The 22988-nt window shown below is 39.1% G+C and overlaps 1 protein-coding gene across 1 annotated transcript in view; it reads right to left on the bottom strand.

The window, feature by feature from the left end:
* LOC139468275 (uncharacterized) overlaps positions 1–22988 on the bottom strand; it is a 235319-nt gene that overhangs the window by 82986 nt on the left and 129345 nt on the right. The window contains exons 28-29 of the mRNA XM_071250131.1: positions 2109–2361; positions 1134–1292 (exon numbers count right to left, since the gene is read on the bottom strand). Coding sequence (XP_071106232.1) covers positions 1134–1292; positions 2109–2361 — 412 coding nt within the window. The remainder of the gene's footprint in view (positions 1–1133; positions 1293–2108; positions 2362–22988) is intronic.

Here is a 22988-nt window from a genome sequence, read left to right as displayed (position 1 = left end):
GTCAGTTTTGATGTTGTTAATTTATATTCAAACATTCCCCATGATCTCGGCATAGAAGCTATTGAATACTGGATAAATAAACACCGTTCGAAAATCCGAGAAGACATTTCCTCCGAATTCATTATCGACAGTATTAAATTTATTCTAAACAATAATACTTTTAATTTTGATGGTTCTCATTACAAACAAATTAAAGGCACAGCAATGGGGACAAAAATGGCTCCTACTTATGCAACCCTTGTACTTGGTTATTTGGAGGAAAAACTGTACTCAAAAATTGAAGAAAGATTCGGCATTGAATTTGGACAGGGATTTCAAGATAAATGGAAAAGGTTTTTAGATGATTGTTTTGTTCTGTGGAATCGGAATGAAAACGATTTACAGTGTTTGATAGATATTCTACAGACACTCCATCCAAGTTTAACCTTTACTTTAGAGATGAGCGATAACAATCTATCGTTTCTAGATGTAATGGTTATAATTACAATTTCAAACAATAACATTGAAACAGATGTATATTACAAACCAACTGATTCCAAGCAATACCTCAATTACAATTCCTGTCACCCCCGTCATACTAAAAACAGTGTTCCTTACTCATAGGCAAGTCGGGTCATTCATTCTGACCCTCTATATTTCTTGAACCGCGACAGTTTTTTTTCCTTGAAATGTCTTTAATTAGATTATGGGTAATAAATAGAATAACCCACTCGATACGACTGATTACGTGAAATATGGCACTCGTGAAATTAATGTTGCCACCACAACAATATTATAAAGCTAATGCTCGGAACTTAAAACATTAATTTCACTCGTGACATATTTTCCGTAATCACTCGTACCCCCTGGATTATTCTATAAATCCAAATAACTCATAGCAGATACCTGTCCACAGTCATAACTGCATGATAAGACTAAACCAAGTATATGTGTAAGTGGTTCACACCTAAACTTTGTTCAGCTGAACAATTTGGGGTATAACACTGACATGTAATCTGATGTTTCAGAAAATAGATTGTTACAGCAATATGAAGGCAAAACAGCTCCTTCTTACTTTCTATTACCAGCATAGTTTTTACTGTTAAAAATAAAATACAAAAGATTTCAGAACTGTTAAAAGTGGTAGTTCTTACATCTACACATGAGGTTAGAGCTAGCCCCAATACTGAATGTCCATTGGCCAGTTGAACAGTCCTTGCAGGTGGTGGCACCCTCTACATCATTGTATTGTCCAAGAGGACAAGCGGTACATGTATTTCCTCCAGAGTTGAAAGTACCCACAGGACATCTCACTAGAAACAAAAATATTAACATAGATATAACATCTAAATATAAACAAAATCCACCAAAAATCGTTTTAAGCTTTGATGAGTATTATTATATAATTCCTAGAAAAAAAATCATCCTTCTTTTGACACATAACATTGGCCTTGTAATCAGTCTATGTACTGATTTAAAGAAAGGGTTTGATGTGTTTTCAAAGTTGAATTTTCCAGTAAAACACCAACAAAGCCTCAATGTAAATTAAACTTTTGATTGGGATACTGAAATGGTTTGTACACTTAAAACACACAGAACACAACTTCTGGAAATATTTTGCTTTTAAATCTTGAAATGAAGATGAAAATATGTCAGTTCAATCACAATATCAACATTATTTGTATGACTTGTGTCAGTCCATGCTGTCAGTCACATGTCATGATCTGGATACTCAGAATAACCCTATCAAGAGTTTAGTACTGGGATTATATGTTAGTATTCGGTACATAAACTTTGCTACATTTTCTGCAAGATTATTGACTTGGCAACATTCTGGTCTTATTTATGATTGAGCCTCTTCACTTGGAAAAAACAAGCATGTCAAGATTTAACTTTATCCGTCTGGCCATGTCAGTTGTGGAGATATTTACACATGAGACTGACATGTTGGACTATCACATGACAGACTCAATGAGCTAAAATTGTTTATGAATAAACATGGGATGATTGCTATGAGTTATACAATTGAAGGATAGTAACAGGCCTGCGGGTAATGCTATGAATGAATACTACAAGTGATACTAGTGAAGAAAATAACCTAATACATAAGATATATGTCTGGTACATACAGCAAGCAATGAGGCTTCCCAGAGCAAGTTTCTTTCTGTTTGAAGCACAACTGAAATGCCGGAAGGTTTCTATCCCCGGCGACGTGGAGTTGATAGCTGGACAGGAGACAGGAAGCAGCTGACTGGAATACCCTGCAATTGCTTTTGTCTCATCAAAGTTGAAGTCCTTCAGTATTGTGTCCACTAGAGTCGCACAAGATGCCAGCAAGGCGGTGTCTCGCCCCTCATAAATCAGAGTGAGGTCGATCATAACCTGTAGCAAAGAATTAGTCTCATCCGTGTTTTTTTTTAGGTTTCTATGAAATAAGGCTTAATGAGGCCAGGGGTTCTTAGATAGCTCATTGTTTCAGAGATTAAACGAAGAAGAAATGCATAAAATAATTAATCAATATGCAAGTAAATGGTCAAATATCCATACTGAACCAACGTTTACATAAATCATCTAAAAAATAAATATCAAACAATAGGTATCATTGTTTATAATTCTAGTACTACCTCTATAATATCATTGTAATAAATAAGGCAGGAAAGCTTCACTTATTTCCAAGGGGGGAGGCAGACCATCTGATGTAATGGAGCTATGTAGAAGTATTCTTTGAAACATAGAGAATGATAACTATTGTTCTATAATTCTTGTTGATAACATGTCAGTCCTAACTACATTGTGTGATATGTTTACATTCGAGTTTACTGGAATTAACTTCTGAACTTTATTACAAGTGAGCATGCATGAGCGGAAGCTCAGGTGTTTTCGATTGGAGAAACGTGCACTGTGTGACTACGAATGGCGGGGATATGACATGAACTGTCAGCGGTGTGAAATGTATGAAGTTGAGGGAAAGAAAGACTAGCAGTGGAAAGGGCCAATAGGTAATAAACATAGGTAGCAGAGCACGATTCAGGAAAACAGAACAAGCAGTATGGCACATGGTTACAAAAATCCCCCGACTTTGACAAATGAGATGGAATACAAGGCATGGAAAAATGAACTTGAAATATAGTCCAGTAGAAATTGCATTGGACCCGGACATTTCTGATAACAGGCCAAATTTGTGTTTAAACTCACCAGAAGGGTGTTATTGGTCACCATAAAAACCCAAAGAAAATCAAGGTTGGGGAAATATGTTTTATTTGGATGGTTCTGGGGGTGGGGTCTGTTGTTTTTTTCCACACAAATATCAGCAGGAATGCATTTGTCATGGTTACATAGACCATGTAAAAATATTGTTTGTGGTCTTCATTCTAGTCTGTATTGTCATTTCTTAGGAATCCTACTTGGATCAGATACAAAATATTTGAATTTATTTATCGTATAGTCAATGTCGGCCATCTTGAATTCGAGATGGCCGCCATCTTAAATTCAAGATGGTCGCCTTCAATTGACTCTACTACATATAATGCTGTTATGAAACTCAAAAGTTTATGATTGCAGTTATTATCATATGCATTTCATTAACTTACTTACTTATTAATATGGTGTCACATGACAGAAGTTGTTGAGAAAAAATTGGCACTCGCAGTATCACTGGGATCACTTATGGGACAAGCTAGGGCAAAAGCAATGGCAATTGATGTGAAAGACTTCCAAAAACGTGTTTGAAAATTCTTGTCCAAGGACTTGAGGAACTGTATACGAGGAAAATTGTTGATTTAGCATACACAGCATACAGGGATTATAAATAGTTTCACAAAGGCTGAAGAGATGACAATGTCAGAATTTATCATTGAATATGAATGGCAATATACCCAGAGTAAGAAATATCAGATGGTGTTGCCAGATTCAGTACTCTCATTCAAGTTGCTTGATTCACCAGGATTGACTCAGAAATAGAAACAGTTAGTTTTGACAGCAGCTGAAGAAATAAACTTTGAATCTATGAAATCAGCATTAAAGAGAATATTTGGTGATGTTAAAAGTCAGGAATGATGGTGCCATATTTTTTTTGACAGGAATCAGCATATTACACTAGAAATAGCCAGAGTGGTTATAGAGGACGTCAACAAGGACTGAGAGATTTGTCTCCAAAACCCAAATCTACTATCAGTTCTGACTGACATGGCCACCATCGCCTGGGGGTACTATCATGGAACTGTTCTAGGTGAACAATACCTACCAAATGACGTGCTGGTTTTCTTGGGGAATTAGTCAGCAAAGAGCCAGAGTCACAGGAGACTAATCACAATTTTATTTACAAGAACAATTAACAATTTACAATATACTTAGATAATAACTGAGGGTGCCACAGAGAGTCGGTACACACTCTGGGCAGTGGGAGAGAGGTCTGCTTGGTAAGAGAGTCAAACCCCTTCTCTGCTAGAACTTACTTACTTACTTACGTTTGGAGATTTAACGTGCGCTTTCCGACTGGAGCGTATTTCGCACACGGGCCCGGTCGGGCCATTTAGCGTGGTTTTGAAGGGAAAATAAAGGTGTTGCAACCAGAGGGGGGTTTTAGTGGTTGCTTATATAAGTTTTGGAGATTTTGAAATTTGGAATGCATGCCTAGGGGTGTGGTAGTGTACTAAGGGAGTGTGTTGGTGTGTGTTTGTTTGTTTATGTGGTGTGGTTGAGTGTTTTTAGATGCGGATCATTAGATTGGTTTTAGTTAAGTATACGCCTAGTGCTTTAAATTTTTCTATATTGTTATGTGGATTTAGGATTGATTCTAGGGTTATGGCTTTATCTAGTTTTAGATTTGTTTGGAGTGTTGCTCGGTGGGTTTGGTAGTGCGTGCAGTGTAAGAGTGCATGTTCTATTGTTTCCAGGTGTGGGCAGTGTGGGCATTTTCCGGTTGCGTGTTTTTTTATTTTTAGGAGTTGACTGTTTAGTTTAGTGTGACCTGTTTGGAGTTTGGTGATTATTCTATCAATTTTCTTGGATGGATGGAGGATTTTAGGTTTGGTTAGAGGTTTTTTGAGGATTTTGATTATCTGTGTGTTTGTTTTTAGGTATGTCTTATGCCATTTTTGGGTGATTTTACGTTTGTTAATGCTTTTGATCTCTGCTTTAGATATTGGTAGATTAAGGCTTATTTCAGGAATTTTGAGGGATTTTTTGGCGGCTTGATCGGCGTTTTCGTTTCCATATATTCCTACGTGGGCTGGGATCCAGATAAATGCTATTTGTTTGCCTGCCTCTGTTAAGTTATTTGCGCTTTTGAGTATTTGTTTAATGAGTTTAGGGCGGTTTTTGGTGTTTTTATTTTGGAGGGCCTGTAGTCTGTGAGTATTAGGATATTTTTATGTTTTTTAGCATGTTGGTTATGGAGGGCGGATGCTATGCCCATTAACTCTGCAGTGAAGATGGATTGGTTGTTTGGGAGTCGATAAGATTGAGTGTTCCTATTTGGTTGTGCTATGTGGACTCCGAAACCAGTGCGATTTGTGATCGGATCGGAAGATCCGTCTGTGTAGATGTGGCACCAATTTGGCCAGTTTTCGTGTATGTAAGCTAGTGTGGTGGATTTAGCTATGTTTGGATCGGTTTGTTTGTTTATTGAGTTTGCCAGAGATGTGTCTATTTTGGGGATTTTTAGTTTTGGGGTAAATATATTTGATGGTTTGCAGTTTTGTTGGAGGTTATCTATTTGGTTTTCGTTTAGGTAGTTGAAAATTCGTTGAGATATTGGAGTAAGTAAAGGGTGCTTCCTAGTTAGAGCCTGGTTACGAGGGCGGATATTTTCGTTTATGAGGTTTTGGATGAGAGGGTTTGATTGGGACGAGGCCCAGAAATTAAGGGTTAAGTGTTGCCTACGTAGGTTTAGTGGCATTTCTCCTGTTAAGGCCTGAAGTGAAGTGAGAGAGGTGCCATGTTGGGAACGTGTGACTATTTTAAGAGCTTGGTATTGGATTGAGTCTAGTTTTTTGGTTAGGTTATTGCTAAGCGTATCATAGATCGCACATCCGTAATCTAATTTAGACCTAATTAGTGATGTGTAGAGAGAGAGTAGAGTATCTTTGGAGGCCCCCCAGTTGGAGCCGGTGAGGCATCTTAGTGCGTTTAGATCTTTGCTGCATTTAGTTGTTAAGTTTTTAACGTGGGCCTCCCATGTTAGGTGTTGATCGAAGATTAGCCCTAGGAATTTGGTTTGTTTTTGGAACTTAATTGGTTTATTGTTTAATTTAAGATTTTGGGTGGTGTGTTTCATTTTTCGGTGTTTGAAGACTATTCCTGTAGTTTTTTCGGAGTTTAGGGAGAAGCCCCACTTGTCTGCCCATTGCTGTATTTTATTTAGGGATTTTTGGAGTAGATTTTGGGAAGTTGACATACTTTTTGTGCGGATCCAGAGGGCTCCGTCATCTGCAAATTTGGATGTTTTAATTTTAGGGGATAGGCCCTCGAAGAGGTCATTGATCATTATGTTAAAGAGTGTTGGGCTAAGAATGCTGCCCTGGGGAGTGCCGTTTTCTAGGGGACACTGGTCCGATAGAACCTGGTCTATACCCACTGTGATTTTTCGGTTATTTAGGAAGTCCTGGATGTAGTTAACGATTTGTCCTTTTAGTCCAAGCTAGAACTTGGCTACAGTATGTATTTAATGAAAGTTTGAACAATAGAAAGGAATGTGATTGGTTGATACACGATTGGTTGTGTCCTAAGCTAAATGGATGGCTAGACAGAGGGGAATACTAAATCCTGTTTATCCTGTTGGACTGGCACTAATCTTGTTGACATATTTACTGGATGCTTTGAAAGAGATTAGGGTGTCACTATAGATGAGCTTGTGTGGGAGCTAATCCTTAATGCCCTATAGACCAGCTTGTATGGGGGCTAATCCTTAATGCACTATAGACGAGCTTGTATGGGGGCTAATCCTTAATGAGTCTTAATTGAAGTAATGTTATTCTAATATACCCCGGTAGGTGATGACAGATATACTTAAATAAATATCCTTTGTCTGGGAGATGGGATCTTGATACCTTAGGCTAGCAATCATCTAAAAAGCTATAACTGAAACTACTGATATTTTATATATGCATTTTACCTGATGATAATTATTACTTGCTAAACTATAATTATATGAAATGGTGTATAAATATTACACCATGATAACTCATAAAAGCACTTGATGTAGATCTAATTATTATAAGATAACTTAGTATAAATGTTGTACCATGATAGTAGCATAACAAGTGCAACTGTGGGAAAACATATTTATAATGACAACCAAACACAAGGTAGTTTCAAACATTTATTATGACAAAATAAAAATTATAAGTTTGGAATATGGGGAATTCTCAGGTATGACTAAGGGTGCCAATGACTGAGCATCAATCATGCCAAGCATTGGAAACGATTTGGCCACTTGCAAATATTAACATGACAAAGTGAAACTGGACGACCAAATCATTGGCACAAGACTAAATGTGTACACGAGCATCATGTTCTGAGCATCAGAGCACAGAGAATGACTACACCAAACGGTACAAAATGATGCGATAAATGAGGATACAAGTAGCATACAAGTTGGATATGGATTATTGAACTTTAAGGGGAACTATCCAAGCAGGCTGAGTAGGATAGTAAAGCCTGAGAATTCCAAGTTTGAGTATGATATATAAAGTGAGACAAATTTAGATTTAATACAGTAATAGGTATGTATGACCGTAAGGTTTAGCTAAGGGAGGAGGTTGGGGAGGAGGTTGGGGAGGTGGTGGAAACTGCTTGTCAAATTTTTACAACTGATAACAATGCTGCTGACATGTACAAACTGTGCATGTAAGGAACCTCGTATCAGCGCATGCTCCTGTCAAACTTCCTTCCTGTCAAAACAAATAGTTAAGACTACGACGGATGTGGCTGTCAAATGCACAAGCCGTTGTCTAAGCAATAAACTGTACAGGTTAAGAGTGCATTTAGAGAAAGGAATTAGAAATCTACTCCAAAAATCTCTTAATAAAATACAACAATCGGCTGACAAATGGGGCTTCTCCCTTAACTCAGAAAAAACAACAGGAATAGTATTCAAACATAAAAACATGAAACCCGCCTCCCCAATCCTCCAGCTAAACAATCAAACAATCAAATTTCAAAAACAAACCAAATTCTTAGGACTTATTTTCGATGAACATCTCACCTGGGATGCTCACATCCAAAACCTAACAACTAAATGCAGTAAAGACCTAAACACCCTAAGATGCCTAACTGGCTCTAACTGGGGAGCCTCCAAAGATACTCTCCTCTCTCTCTACATATCACTAATTAGATCAAAACTAGACTACGGCTGCGCCATATACAACACCCTAAACAACTCTCTATCTAAAAAACTTGACTCAATACAATATCAGGCTCTCAAACTCATTACACGCACCCAACATGGTACCTCCTACACCTCACTTCAGGCCTTAACAGGAGAAATGCCACTAAGTCTACGCAGGGAACAGCTAAGCTTAAATTTCTGGGCCGCGTCCCAATCAAACCCTCTCATCCAAAACTTAATAAACCAAAACATCAGCCCTAAAAACCAAGCTCTAGCTCGTAAACACTCCTTACTTACCCCAATATCCCAAAGAATAACAAACTACCTAAATGAACACCAAATTAAAAATCTTAAACAAAACTGCAAACAATCAAATATCTTCACCCCTAAACTTAAAATACCCCAAATAGACACAACACTAGCTAGCCAAATAAATAAACAAACCGACCCAAACATAGCTAAAACTACCACACTAGCATACATACACAAAAATTGGCCAAATTGGTGTCACATTTACACGGACGGATCCTCAGATCCGACCTCCAAACACACAGGTTTCGGAGTCCATACCACACAACCAACTAAAACCACACAATCCTTCCGACTCCCAAATAACCAATCAATATTCACGGCAGAACTAATGGGCATGGCCTCAGCCCTCCACAATCAAGAATCCAAAAACCACCAAAAAATCCTAATACTTACTGACTCCCTAAGTGGACTACAAGCCCTCCAAAACAAAAATACCAAAAACCGACCTAAATTAATAAATCAAATACTTAAAAGCTCCAACGACCTAACTAAGGCAGGCAAACAAACAACCTTCTTGTGGATACCCGCCCACGTAGGAATATACGGTAATGAAAACGCCGATAAAGCAGCTAAACTATCCCTCAAAATCCCAGAAATAAGCTTAAACTTACCCATCTCAAAATCAGAAATTAAAAGTGTAAACAAACAAAAAATCACAAAAAAATGGCATAACCTATATCTAAACTCAAATAGCCAAATCAAAAGAGTGCTCAGCAAACCACTAACCAAACCAAAAATTCTCCATCCATCAAAAAAAATCGACAGAGTAATCACTAAACTCCAAACAGGACACACCAACCTAAATAACCACCTAAAAAAATTTAAAAAACACACTACAGGTAACTGCCCACACTGCAAACAACCAGAAACCCCAGAACACGCACTCATCCACTGCACACACTACCTAACACATCGAACCGCATTACAAACCACCCTCAATCTAAACAAGGCTCTCACCCTAGAAGCAATACTAAACCCACAAAATAAACTAGAAAACTTCAAGGCCTTAGGCGTATTCTTAATCAAAACGGAACTAATAAAACGCATCTAAAACCATAATAACCTACCAAATCAAAATCACATAAACAAACAATCATCCACCATACCCAACTCCCTTAGTTCTCCTCCCCAACCCCATCGGCATCTATTCCAAATCTCAAAATTCCCAAATTCTATATAAGCAACCCCTAAAGCCCCCTCTTGGGTTGCACAGACCACCCTCGCCCCTTTCGGATACACATTAAATGGCCTGGCCGGGCCCGTGTGCGAAATACGCATCAGTCGGAAAGCGCACGTTAAATCTCCAAAGTAAGTAAGTAAGTAAGTAAGTAAGGAATTAGATAGCTGGTACAAGCTAGGCCAGCATGACCTGCATAAATATGTATATAGCAGCAAATTCTGTCGTCACTTATGTAAATGATGTCTGATGGGCAAACTGCTGCTAACCGCAGCATATGCACATATACCAACGAAATTAAACATAAGTGAAGTAATACATGCAAGTAGCAAGAACTTTGGATAGTTGTTTTCTTGTCATTATAAACATGCTCATAGTACCAAAGAGCTATATTTAATACCATATTGACATCAAGACAGGCATTCCTCAAAGCTGAAAGTTCTGAAAGATTGAGAAGTGTTCTTAGAAAGCAGATTCGTCCTGTTGCTGGAAATTTTGAGACCGGTGACAAGGTCTACTTCGAGAGGTCAGATGATCCTAAATGGAAGAGTCCAGGAACTGTGCTAGGACAAGATGGTACTGTGGTTTTCGGGAGAAATGGAGGAATTGTAGTGAGGATTCATTGAAGTAGAATGAGGAATTGTGTAGAAAGAGAAATTCTTGAAACTAACAATGAACAAAATGTGAGGCAGTTCAAACAAGGGGAAACTGTTCAAAGATATGATAATGACGAGGAAGACAGTGAGCTAGAGATACAAACAAAAAGAACATCAGAACCACAGATAGGAGAATAATCTACCTGTGAACAATCTACAGGAAAGAATATCACAAATATAGTATGGACAGACAATTTCATATGCACATGAAGACACTGGAGATTAATCTGTGCTAAAGTTGTTAGAAGAGCAGGAAAAGCAACAGACAAAAACAGGAGCTGGTTCAACTTAGTTAGTTAGTTATGCCCATCACTCCTCCTGAAGCATAGACCGTCGACAACAGTCTGCCAGAGTCCTCGTTCCTGGGCTCCTGCCCTCTCTAGTTGTTTCCAGGTGTGTTCCATCTTCTTGCTGTCTGGTTCAACTTAGAATTCACCAATTCTGAAATGCAAGGTATAAGTCAGTCAGTTGATTTGTCCAAGGTAGAAGATTTACAGATCATCCCCTGTGAAATCATGGAGGAAAACATCATGATGACAGAAGATGTTTCATGGACTAAACCCAAGCTGGCTGAACTTGATAATTGGAAGAAAAATGGGAGTTTACAAAGAAGATGTTGATGATGGACAAAGATGTGTATCAACCAGGCGGGTCTGCACACTTACAGAAATACCAGAGAGAATAATAATACCTAAGGCAAGGTTAGTTGCCCGATGGTTTAAAGAAGGTGAGAATACAGACATTCAAAGAGATTCCCTAACATGTGCTAAAGAATCACTTAAACTTATCTTGGCAGTATTTTGTCAGACAAAATGGAAACCTTATTCAATGAATATTAAAACTGTGTTTCTTCAAGGTTAAGAGACAAAGAGAGATGTTTTCATTAGACCTCCAAAAGAAGCAAACCTACCCCGAAAACTCTTCATCTTCAGAAGTGTGTCTATGGACTATGTGATGCATCACTACATTGGTATCTGAGAGTCAAGTCAGTCATGTTGAAACTAGGAGCCAAAGTATCGAGAGTTGACCCAGCAGTATTTTTCTGGGAAGGACAAGGTCAATAAACTGTTAGACTATTGGCATGTCATGTTGATAACTTTATTTATGGTTGTTCTGCAGAATTCGGATCAAATGTAATGGAATCTGTGAGATCATACTTCAAGGTTGAAAAAGAAGAAAACCAAGCTTTTCAATATGTGGGAATGGACTTATCTTGCCAGGATGAACACATTTTCTTACATCAACAGAAATATGCAGAAAGCCTAAACTTTGTCCTGATTGATAAATCCAGATCCGCACAGAAATCCTTACCCCTGAAATATATTGAGAAGCATGAACTCAAATCCAAGATAGGACAGATATTGTGGATAGCTAAACAGAGTCGTCCTGATGTTATATTTGATGCTTGCTGACTTGCCACATGTGTGAAGGATGCCAAAGTTGAACATCTTTTGACAAGATGTTTTGGAAGATTAAGTCAGAATGTGTCAACTTGAAGTTTCAGAATGTAGGAAAGGAACATTCACTTGTAGTTTTCAGTGATGCTTCGTTAGGAAACCTGCCAGATGGAGGCACACAGGGTGGACATATGATTTTCCTCACAGGGAGTACAGGAAAGATGACGCCTTTATCTTGGAACTCAAAGAATATTCGTTGGGTGATGCGGAGCACACTGGCGATAGCCGATGGTATTGATGCAGGAGTGTACCTATCAATGTTGTTTTGAGAACTGAGTGGTGAGAAAAACAACAGAATGACACTGACCTGCATCACTGACTATAAATCACTGTATGATGCTCTGAAGTCCACTAAACCTGTTGAAGAAAAGAGATGCCACTTTTGGTACCAAAGGAAGTCATTTTCTTCCTTTTGACTTAATTTCTGGTCCATATGACCTCACATCATGTTATGACTTATTCAAGACGATATCCATGATTTCACAACTGCTGTAAAGCCAGATTAAGAGAATCCAGAGGCCTGCATTTTTTGTGTGATAGCTTCCAGGCGGTTAGATTTAGGTTGGGAAGGTTCTTGTAGACAAGGTCCGATCTGGGTTGACGCAGAAGATCTCTGTGGAAAGGTATTGGGAGAGGATCTTCCATTAGTAGGGCCACGAGTCTCTAAAACAAAGTTTTTTGGGCCAGATCGGAGCGATTAGAAAGATGGTAAGTCTGTTAGTTGTCTAGAAGAGACCATGGATAAATTGCATACGCGAATAGGCTGGTCCAGTCCATAGGCAGAGTTTCAATTGGCAGAGCACTTGGATTAGGTACCGGACAGGTAGAATGGGAACTGACAATTTAAACAAATCACTAAACAGATCCAAGTGCGTAGTGTCCCATATCGAAGGGATTCAGGTAAGATGTCCGGATGGAAAGTCCCTTCTATGGAAACGATCGTCCCATGTCTAGACAGGCTGTCCACAAGGATGTTCATTAGCCCTGAATCTGGAGATCTGCCAGATGGGCTCCCTAGCCCGAGTCTGAGGCGTCCATAAACAGATGATGTTTCGGCAGGGAAAAGGCGAGAGGGATGCCTGTCATGACATGCTGTCAAAGTGTCCACCACAAGAGGTCTTCATGGAAGGTGATTGGTAATGTAACCAGGGTATCTAAAGATAGGTTCTGAAGACTGTTTATCCATGTTGTAATTGTAGCCTTCCTCTGTAGGTCAGGTCCTGAAGAGATGTTAACCTTCCAAGGATCTGATCGTACGAGTCGGTAACGTCAGAGCATCGTCGATCATGAGATTTAGGGATGTTAAGTGATCTCCTGGGGGGCAGAGTAAGCCCTTCTGAAGAAGAAAGTCATAAGTTGGGTCAGAAATGTCCAGTTTTGAGACAGCTGAGACTTGTCTTGATCAGTCCAGGTATTCATGCAGGAGGACTAAATGGTGATGGGCAGAGCTGACCACTGGTGCTATTATTCTGGCAAACAGCCATGTAGCAATTGAGATTCAAAGGGAAGGACCTGGAACTCGTAGCTATGCCCATTCACTGCAAACCGGAGGTATTTCTAAGAAAAGACATGTAGACATAGGCATCTTGAAGATCTATGCTGAAGGCCCAATCTCCCTGATGCAGTATAGATCTTAGCTTCTGGATAGATTCCACCTGGAATTTTGGAGGAGGTATGAGAAAATCCTTGTTTTGGATCTTGAGGTTTCTCATTCTCATTTCTGTGGTATTCTTCTTCGGTACCAGGAATACTGGATGCTAAAAGCCCTTGCTGACCGCCTTGTCCTGGATTATGCATATGGCTCCTTCTCCATTAATGTGTTGATGGCAAGATCAACAGGCCTAAATTTCTTGGATTGCAGATGAAATCTGCAGCCTCGGGGTCGAGACATAAGAAAAGGTTGGGTCCTGAAGTGTAGTTTATAGCCATGAGAAACTACATCTAGGATCCAGTGATCGGAGGTGATCAATTTCCATTTGGTGGTGTACGATGTCAGACATCCACCCACTGGACCCAGGGTTGGCAAAATGTTGAGAGGGGTAATCGTAGATTGTAGTCCATAAACATAGCCAGATTGATAGGGTTTGTGACAGTGGGAGCAGCTGGAATGGAGTCATCTGCGGTCCCTTCGACCTTCTGTTGTAGAGCCCCTTCTGTTGTAGGGCTGCGACGGGTACTCGAGTACCCGATAACGGGTCGGGTAGCTTAGGACTCGAGTCCAATTTTCAGGACTCGAGTACCCGTTCAGGGGAGATCGCCTCGTAACTCATAAGTTAAGTTCGAAATGGATGACACAGCGGACAAACGTTCAAATGTTTGGGCGTATTTTGATGCAATTATTTTCCTGAACAAAAACCTGAGGAAAGTTTTGAAAAAGCCAACCATTTCTGATGCCTCTCCCTCTATGTTGGCTGCAGCTGCGGACGTCAGCGTTTGTAATAATGCTCCATCCGGGGCTGAACCCGGAACAGAGTCAACAGACACTAAACATACAGACACTCCTATGTTGCCGGCCCTCCCATCGCTGGGCAGTTCTGGCAGTGATGATGAGATTTAGTTATGCAATCATCATGAATTAAGTCCGTTCTCACTAGTCTAGATATTATACTTACCAGATCTGATTTAGTACTTTCCATTAGACAGGCGTACAATGAGAAAGTCCATGTTGTGGTGATAAGAAATCACAAATGACATTCCACAAGTGTTAGTTAAAATTTGTTTGATAACTTTTCATGATCACTGATTTTTTGTTCGGGCAAAAAGCAAATTAGGTTGTTCAAAGTTGCAAGTTTGTCTTTATGCTTCAGCACGATAAAAAAAGAAAAGTTGTTCTGTTGGACTATTTTAACATAAAACGAAACAGTTTTCAATAATTTGCTGATCTGTTCAATAAAAATGTGAAATCTAATGTTACTTGTGTTTGTCATTAATGTCAAAATTATTTTACGAAATACTGAAATAGTGCAATGTTACAAATTACAATACAAGCCTAGATCACTCAGACACATATCGATTTATCACCCATGTCAAGACTCACGTGTCAGGCAGTCATGTGATCTTGCCGTTTCCCGCTCTCGCCTGTTTTGGTGACAGTGCTCAATGACTGGCGCCAGATTACTTTGATATTCTGCATCACTTGTGGTTTTAGATAAGCCATGCAGGCATTTAATAAAAAACATAATACCTTAGAATAGATCAATAGATGTTTGATGACCTTTTATTCGCAAAAGTATTACAAACAAGTGGGACAACATTGAACTACGGGTACTTGAGTCCGTTTCGGGTATTGTCTGCCGGGTACTCGAGTTCAGTTTGCGTACCTGGTCACAACCCTATTCTGTTGGATCCCCAATGTTTATAGTCTGATTGACGAAAATAGTTGGGATGATACTGTGAACAATCTGCTTTCGTCTGAATGGTTGAGATGATTCTTTGCCAGTAGGGATATACTCCCGGGGTGGTTCACAGAAGTGGGCATTTCTAGAATGATCTCTTGGTCTTATAGATGATTCGTAAGTTCTAACTGGAAGGTTGATAGTAGATACTTGAAACCTCTCTTCCCAAGTTGATGGTTAAACATCGTAGGGGCCATGATAGGTGAACATCATGAACATCTTCTTGGCCTGTGAAGATACAGCCTGGATCTAATCTGAGAGCTGTTGGCATTGTAGCCAAATGAATTGAGAAGACGTCCAGACTTGCATCGTGAGAAGTTGCTGCTGCATTTCGATGATTGCATCTAAAAGGCTGTGGAGAAGTCCTGCTTGATCTACTTGAATAGGTACGGTGGTATCTGTACTGTTATCATACTGCATTATGCCACTAGTGGCTGTGATGGTGTATAACATATTAGAGTAATCTCCCTTTGCGACCTAGCCGTCGGGACCCCCTGTTTTACCGGATGTACCAACCGTGTATGTAAGGCAATAAATACAAGATGGAACACAGAATGTCGATCTCCATTATTTATTCATCGGAGGCAGCAACAGCCTAGGGCTAGTTCAAGTGCTAAAAAATCATTCCTAAGGCGTGAGAATATTACAGTATCGTCATAATCTGGTAATAGTTGAGGGATGGCGTGACAAACTCCTGCTACAAACCATCAAAATTTGCTGGCGAAGGATAGGTTATTGTCCCAATTCGCAGGTAGAGACACTCTCATGCTTGGATTCTTGACTAAGAAAATCATGGTCCAACTCTAGAGTCTCTGGGAATAGTGACTCGTGTGTCTGATACAATCTTCTCTTTGAGTTAGGGAGAGACAGTCTGTCATCATGTCGAAGTTTTCAAAAATTGTCTGAGGCACAGCCAATAATCCCTTGCACAAAACTCGTTCACGGGTGGATGCGAGATGGCACTGGGTCGTGACTGCCCACATTTTCATGCATTAGTGATGGAATAGACTGGACCATACAGGGAGTTAATTTTGGCATGTAATGGCAGAGAGTGTCTAGTAAATCCACAAAGGCTAAAGGAGTGCCAAATTCCTATGGTGGAGAAGTCTCAACTTCCTGAAATTATTCCTCAACTTCCCGTTCAGAATCAGATGGGATGTGGGAGGCCGTTGTATGCTGGTCATCTAAACGGTAAGAGTCTATATAGCTAAGTGGGTCCTACATAATGTCCGTGCGGGTCATCGTCTAAGGTTGTCAATAACTGGCAATATCTGTCCACATGCTGGATGTGCCATAGAAGGATAGTCGAGAGGATACTCCCATTACCAGATGATAATCCAAGCGGTCCGTACATGCATCGTATGGTGGTATGAAAGTTGGACGGTGGTGAGGCTGACTTCTTAACAACGTGTTGGGAGGCTGAATAACCTGTGCAGTCGTGAGAAAAGAATGAGATTGCTTCTTTGCTGGCTTAGTCAGACGGTTGGTAAAGACGTGCGGGGACCTGGATGGTCTTGCTACTCGTGAGTGTACAGAAGACGGCTGTTTGGAGGTGGACGGCTGGTTGGTAGCTGGACTTGTAATTGAGTCTTTTCAGCCATTCTACCTCCAGCGATAGAGACGATTGATGGACGATTCAAACATGAAGATCATCTCGGACTTCTGCTGAGCAAATCATTGCTCCAGCAGGGCGACAGCAAACTCTGGATGTGCTGGCGGCACAGACGACAATGGAATGTTGGACGGTTGATCAGGCGGAGGGGTTGGTTGTTTATCAGTGTGGGAGATAACATCATCAACCTTTCTCTTGGCGGCATCCTTCCTCTGAGCCTTAGTGATAGCATAAAGGCTTTCTTTGAGAGAGGGAGACAGAGGGGACAGCGATTGTCCTCTGTACAGGTTCATTCTCTGCACTTCCAACACTGTATGTGAGGGTGACCTAAGAATATAAATCGGGTATATTTGTTACAAGCTGACTGAGAATGGGAGGATGCAATCGTGGAGGGATCACAAGATATCACTTATGCAACTAATACTTAAGAATCAAAGCCTATAAAACTACTGATACATTATTAGGATTAAAGATGCACTGATCTACAGCAATTCCCTGGGACTGGTTGTTGCCTTTGTTATTGTTTTTTTCACCATGAGTACCTGGATGATATAGCAGAAATCTATACTAGTTCGCGACCTGTGCTGCTCCATTCGTAAGCACATTTGTTGCTTTCTTTGATCGTATAAGGGTGTATGGTCACATTAATCAACAAAATGAAATACAGTTTAGTGTTTAATGAAAATAACAAGGAAATGTTGGAATCTTTGTTGGTAGCATCAGTAATTGTGACAAAGTTTTGATAAAGTCACTTGCTTGGTAATGTGCGATTTTTGTTTACGGTACTATTTTGATTTGTAACAAAAAATAAATATTTCACCTGAGCATTGCTTATTTTATCATGTGTATATTATATAGTAAAAATGTGTAAAATTTTCACTGAGGCAATTTCTTAAACGTCTAAACATTCAGTTATTGTATGAATTAACAGAAAAATCTGTCCACCCAGTGACTGAAAATGATAGGATTAAAAGAAAACGAAAGTCAAAGTACGTTTCTATAATTTGGGCTTCTAATCCCAGCATAATTAGCCTATTGTGATGTTTTAAGCCCTTTTAAACCTCGTAATGATGTTTAGTCAATCTGTCAATGGACAAATGTTTCAGTCAATTTGTACAACACTGAAATATTTAGACATTTTATAAATTGCCGGAGTGAATCACAATTTACACATTGACTGTAACATATACAGACTCATCCCATTAGTAAGACAGCCCAGTTGTGAGACACCTTAAAACAACAATGTCATACCTGGTTGCACATGTTAATCAGGTAATTAACCCCTATCATGAAAATGGACTTGTCTTATTATAAACAAAAGATATGACTCAAGATGCTTGATACCCTCTTTTACTTTATTTCATTCAACATTTTAATTCATCCATCCCTTAAATCCATTGTTTTAACATATTCGCCACTTAAAGTTCAGTTAAAGTTAATATCACAGTTCACATAACAGTTCACATTGAGGTTGTCACACTGACACAACCTTATACCCATCTACAAACGAAAAGGATTGTGAAAACAATGTCTGTTCCGCATCAAAGAACTTCCCAAGGAACAAGAATAAATCTGTTCAATGCTACAGCAAATGAATAAAAACAAAGGCAAAGATCATAATTACAACCCAGCAAAGTAAAATGTATGATATCAGGTAGTTACCTGGTCCGAGGAATGTATCCTTTCCACATAAAGGAACAATATCCCATACATCTGCAGCACTACACAGAAAGTTATCTGATGTCACAAGTCTTTGTAACAATCAAATATTTCAAAATACATATAATGTTTCTGGATATAATTTTCAACTGAACACTAAGTTTGTTTCAGGTGTTTCACAAAGGTGCTTAAAGTCTCAATGGTCAGCTGAGAGAGTCCACGTAACCATTATTTTCATAATGTCAAAGGGTCTTAAAAAGAATCCATTGAGTTAGATAACAATGAGCAATCAATCAATGTATTATCAGTTAATCCTTGAACAAAGAATGTTGTTTTAGCACTTTACACCATGACATGAGTGTATTCTGTCTGCTATAGTAAACATACACATGCAAACACTTACTTTTGACAAATCCACTGAGCAAGATAACAGTGATTAATCAATCAACACATTTTCTGTTGATTCTTTGATGCCCAGGAATACAAAAAAGTAAATCAACTGATCACTCCTCTTGCTGGGCTGCTACATGCATATTTCATAACACACATTTCACCCCACTTCAAACATGGATTCAAATTAAATAATTACCCCATACACAAGAAATGCCAAATAGGAACCCATTAGTTAATCTGAGTGATGCTACCACTAATTGTAAACCTATAGAAAGTGTGTTTGTAGCGTTTTAGTATCATATAACCAGTCACTCGCTTTATCCATACGATGTCTCTATATAAATGAGTGCGCACGTGTAACAGCGCCGGAAGTGTGTTTTGAGCGCTAGCAGACCACATGGCTGCCGACTACACTTGACAGAGTGTATTGACATGTAATGAGAGAATACAACCTTTCCCTGGAAAGCCGAGTGTTTGTTGTAGCTGCCAAAGTCATCACATAAATTGGCGACGAGGTAAAACTGGATGTCTTAGCGTTTTTTGTGGACATTTTGTGTGATTAACGTCCGTCGTGTTTCACTCACTCCATAAACATGGCGTCGTCTACCTCCGGGAAGATCGACGAATTTAATACAGAGACTGACAGCTGGGACATTTATTGTGAGAGGTTAGACTTGTACTTTACGGCTAGAGGTGTTGATGACGAGGATGATGAGATGAAACGGGCTATTCTGCTTAGTGAAATGGGTAAGACAGCCTACACACTTCTCCGGAATTTGTGCGCTCCTACGAAACCTAAGGAAATGAGGTTTGCTGAGATAGTGAAAGTCATGCGCAATCATCAACACCCAACACCGTCAGTGATAGTTGAAAGACTTAAATTTCACAAGAGGGATAGAAAGTCTCAAGAGAGTGTTGCAGCGTATGCTTCCGAGTTGCGCAAATTGGCAAGTACATGTGACTTTGGTACTACTCTTGATGATTCACTTAGAGACAGACTAGTTTGTGGCATTAATAATGATGCAATACAGAGGAGATTATTAGCAGAGAAAGCTCTGGATTACAATAAGGCTTATACACTAGCACAGTCAATGGAATTGGCAGCAAAGAATGTAGAAGATATTAAAGTTGGTGCTTCAAGTGTTTCAGCAGCTACAGGGGGTAACATGCACAGGATGTCATCATCTCAACATGCTCCTGTCTACCTGCCATGTGACAGATGTGGTTTACGAAATCACAAATCTCCGGACTGTCATTTTCGTACCTCAAAGTGTTACAATTGTGGTAAGATTGGCCACATTGGGAAGGTATGTCGTCAGTCACAGAATAGTAAAGGTTATCGTTGTGGACGTGGCTCGTATCGATCTAGAGGTCAAGGTCGAAGTCGGGGTCAGCACAAGCGTTCAGCGACAAATCAGGTCACTCCGGATAACTATGACCCAGCTGAAATGTGCCCATGGTAAACCATGGTCTCCACGGTTTAGCATCGAATACCATGGTATTACCATGGTATTCCATGCTAAACCGTGCTAAACTGTGGTCACTTTTATTTCTTACCATGGTACACCATGGTGTACCATGGTAACCATGTTACGCCATGGTCATTTAAGACCATGGTCACCATAAACCATGGTAAACCATGGTCATTGAAGACTTTTCCATGGTAGACCATGGTCATTACAGATATGACCATGGTCATTTAAGACAGAGGCATGGATGAACATGGTCATATAGAAACTAACCATGGTAGACCATGGTCATTGAAGACTTTACCATGGTAGACCATTGTTATTAAAGATATGACCATGGTCATTTAAGACAGAGGCATGGATGAACATGGTCATATAGAAACTAACCATGGTAGACCATGGTCATTGAAGACTTTACCATGATAGATCATGCTCATCTCACACAAAGCCAGTGGAGGTGGACCATGGTCATTATTTACATAGGCATGTTCAGCAAGCTTGTGCTTATTTCAAACTGATAAAAAATGCAAGTGACTGTTTCATAATTGTATCAAAAGACTTACTTTGAGTCTATGAAATCTTATATTACACAACCCCTCTCGACTCTAGAATTAAACAAATAATTTTCCCGATGATGATTTCATATGTGGAATAGAGCAAGCTAGAGCTGGCTAGACTTGCTTTTGTATACATATCTCGATTGTTTTTCTTTTCATAAAAGATATCTATTCAACAGTCATGGTGCAGGACTATTGTCTCAATAACATTGGTAAGAACATGTTAGTCAGTGGCAGATGAAAGTTATTTTCACCAGAAATTAATATGTTGGCCTTAATGAAAATTCATTTACACATACTAGTATGTTACATGTTCTTTGTCCTTGATACTTGTATTCATTGTGCAAATTTAGAGTTGACTAACTCACTCACAATCACAGACATATGAAAATTAAATGTGTTCTACTAAATGTTTTTTGTTGCGGAAACCATTTCGACAGAAACTTTTGAAGCAAGTAATCTCAATTCAAACATATAGCCTTCCTTTCTATGAACTCATGATTTATAGCATGTGTTATTAATATTTAATAACACAAATAGGTCCAGATTTAGATGAAAAATAATGATACAGGGTTCACTTTGTTATATTGTTTTAATGAGCCACAAAATCTATATCCAATATGGAGTCATACATTAATAGGCAACAAAACACTAACTGGTAATATCAAATCACTGTTTAGTAAACAATATTAGCATAAACTGAAGATATATGTACAGACATTATTATAAGAGAATGTGTGTCACACTGATTTTATGAAATGATTGTCATAATTCCTATATTTCAAGTGCGAGATACATGAGTTCTTACACAAGTTACGTAAAATCCGTTTCAAACGTGAGTGTCTAAGAAAACCACTATTGGGAAATGATGTCACTCTAGAAACATCATAGCTGAAGATTGTTGACATCATTCTAGATATTTCACAAGAAAAATTTGAAAGTCGTCAACAATGCTGTCCAATGATGTAAACAATCCACTGATGCTCATGAAGTGATATTTGCACTAGGGCTCTAAGAGTTCTATGAACTCCGTTATTTCTAACTCTGGGTAATAACTCTACTGAATAGTGCAACTTCTGCTCAGGGCTTCTAATCCTGCTACAAAACCAAATATATAAGTATTTGGTGCCAGTTACAAAAGCCAACAATGCTTACTTCTGTCTTCAAAAGTCATTAATAATTCCTATTGCAACAATTTTGTGTTTCATTTAAAAACTCCATGACCAATAATATTAGGCATCAATGCCACATAAGATACATGTTCAATGTTTATCAGGAATACCTTCTCCATGATGTCATCAACAGGAACAACTTGAATCACATCAGTGTCTTCAACTTGAATCAAATGGAAACCACATGAATCAAACAAATAGCAATTTGGTGCCAATGCCATTTTCTTGATAACAGCAAACACCATTTGGCTTGTAACATTGAGAATAAAAAACATTACTTTAACAATGTTGCCATTGTTACACCGAACAGCATAGCATACTCTTTTCTTCATTCGTGTATACTCTTGTGAGTAAAGCTTTTCTTGGTTTGCCATAACTCGCTGTAATTTCCTCAAACTTGAAAAGTCTGGGGCATTTGTGACACACAAAATCTCTCTATCTGGGCATGGTACGCTGGTTACAGGTTTTGGCTGTCCTGCTATATGGCAGTTCTTCATTTTCTTTAATCCTCTCCAACACTTGTTGTTGCCTGATTTCATACTGTGAATGAAATCTGACGTCTTTTCATCAACTCCCTCCAGACTGATGTTAGACATTTTCATTCTTAGTTCTTTCAGGCGAAGATATTGACAGGTAACATCACCTGTGCCATGGACAGCTTTCAAAATGTCAGCATTCATGTCCTCAAATGGGAAACAACTCCATCCCCACAACGGTCCCCATTTCCTTACAAAGGTCACAAGATGAACACCAATATTGTGAACATTCAAGCCACAGCTACCTTCTCCATAGAGTTCTCCAAACTTTGAGTAAAAATGGTC

The sequence above is a fragment of the Haliotis cracherodii genome, unplaced genomic scaffold, assembly GCF_022045235.1.
Source record: "Haliotis cracherodii isolate W230 unplaced genomic scaffold, xgHalCrac1.p SCAF_2, whole genome shotgun sequence".
NCBI lineage: Eukaryota > Metazoa > Mollusca > Gastropoda > Lepetellida > Haliotidae > Haliotis > Haliotis cracherodii.
This window is presented reverse-complemented; position numbering and strand designations above follow the sequence as displayed.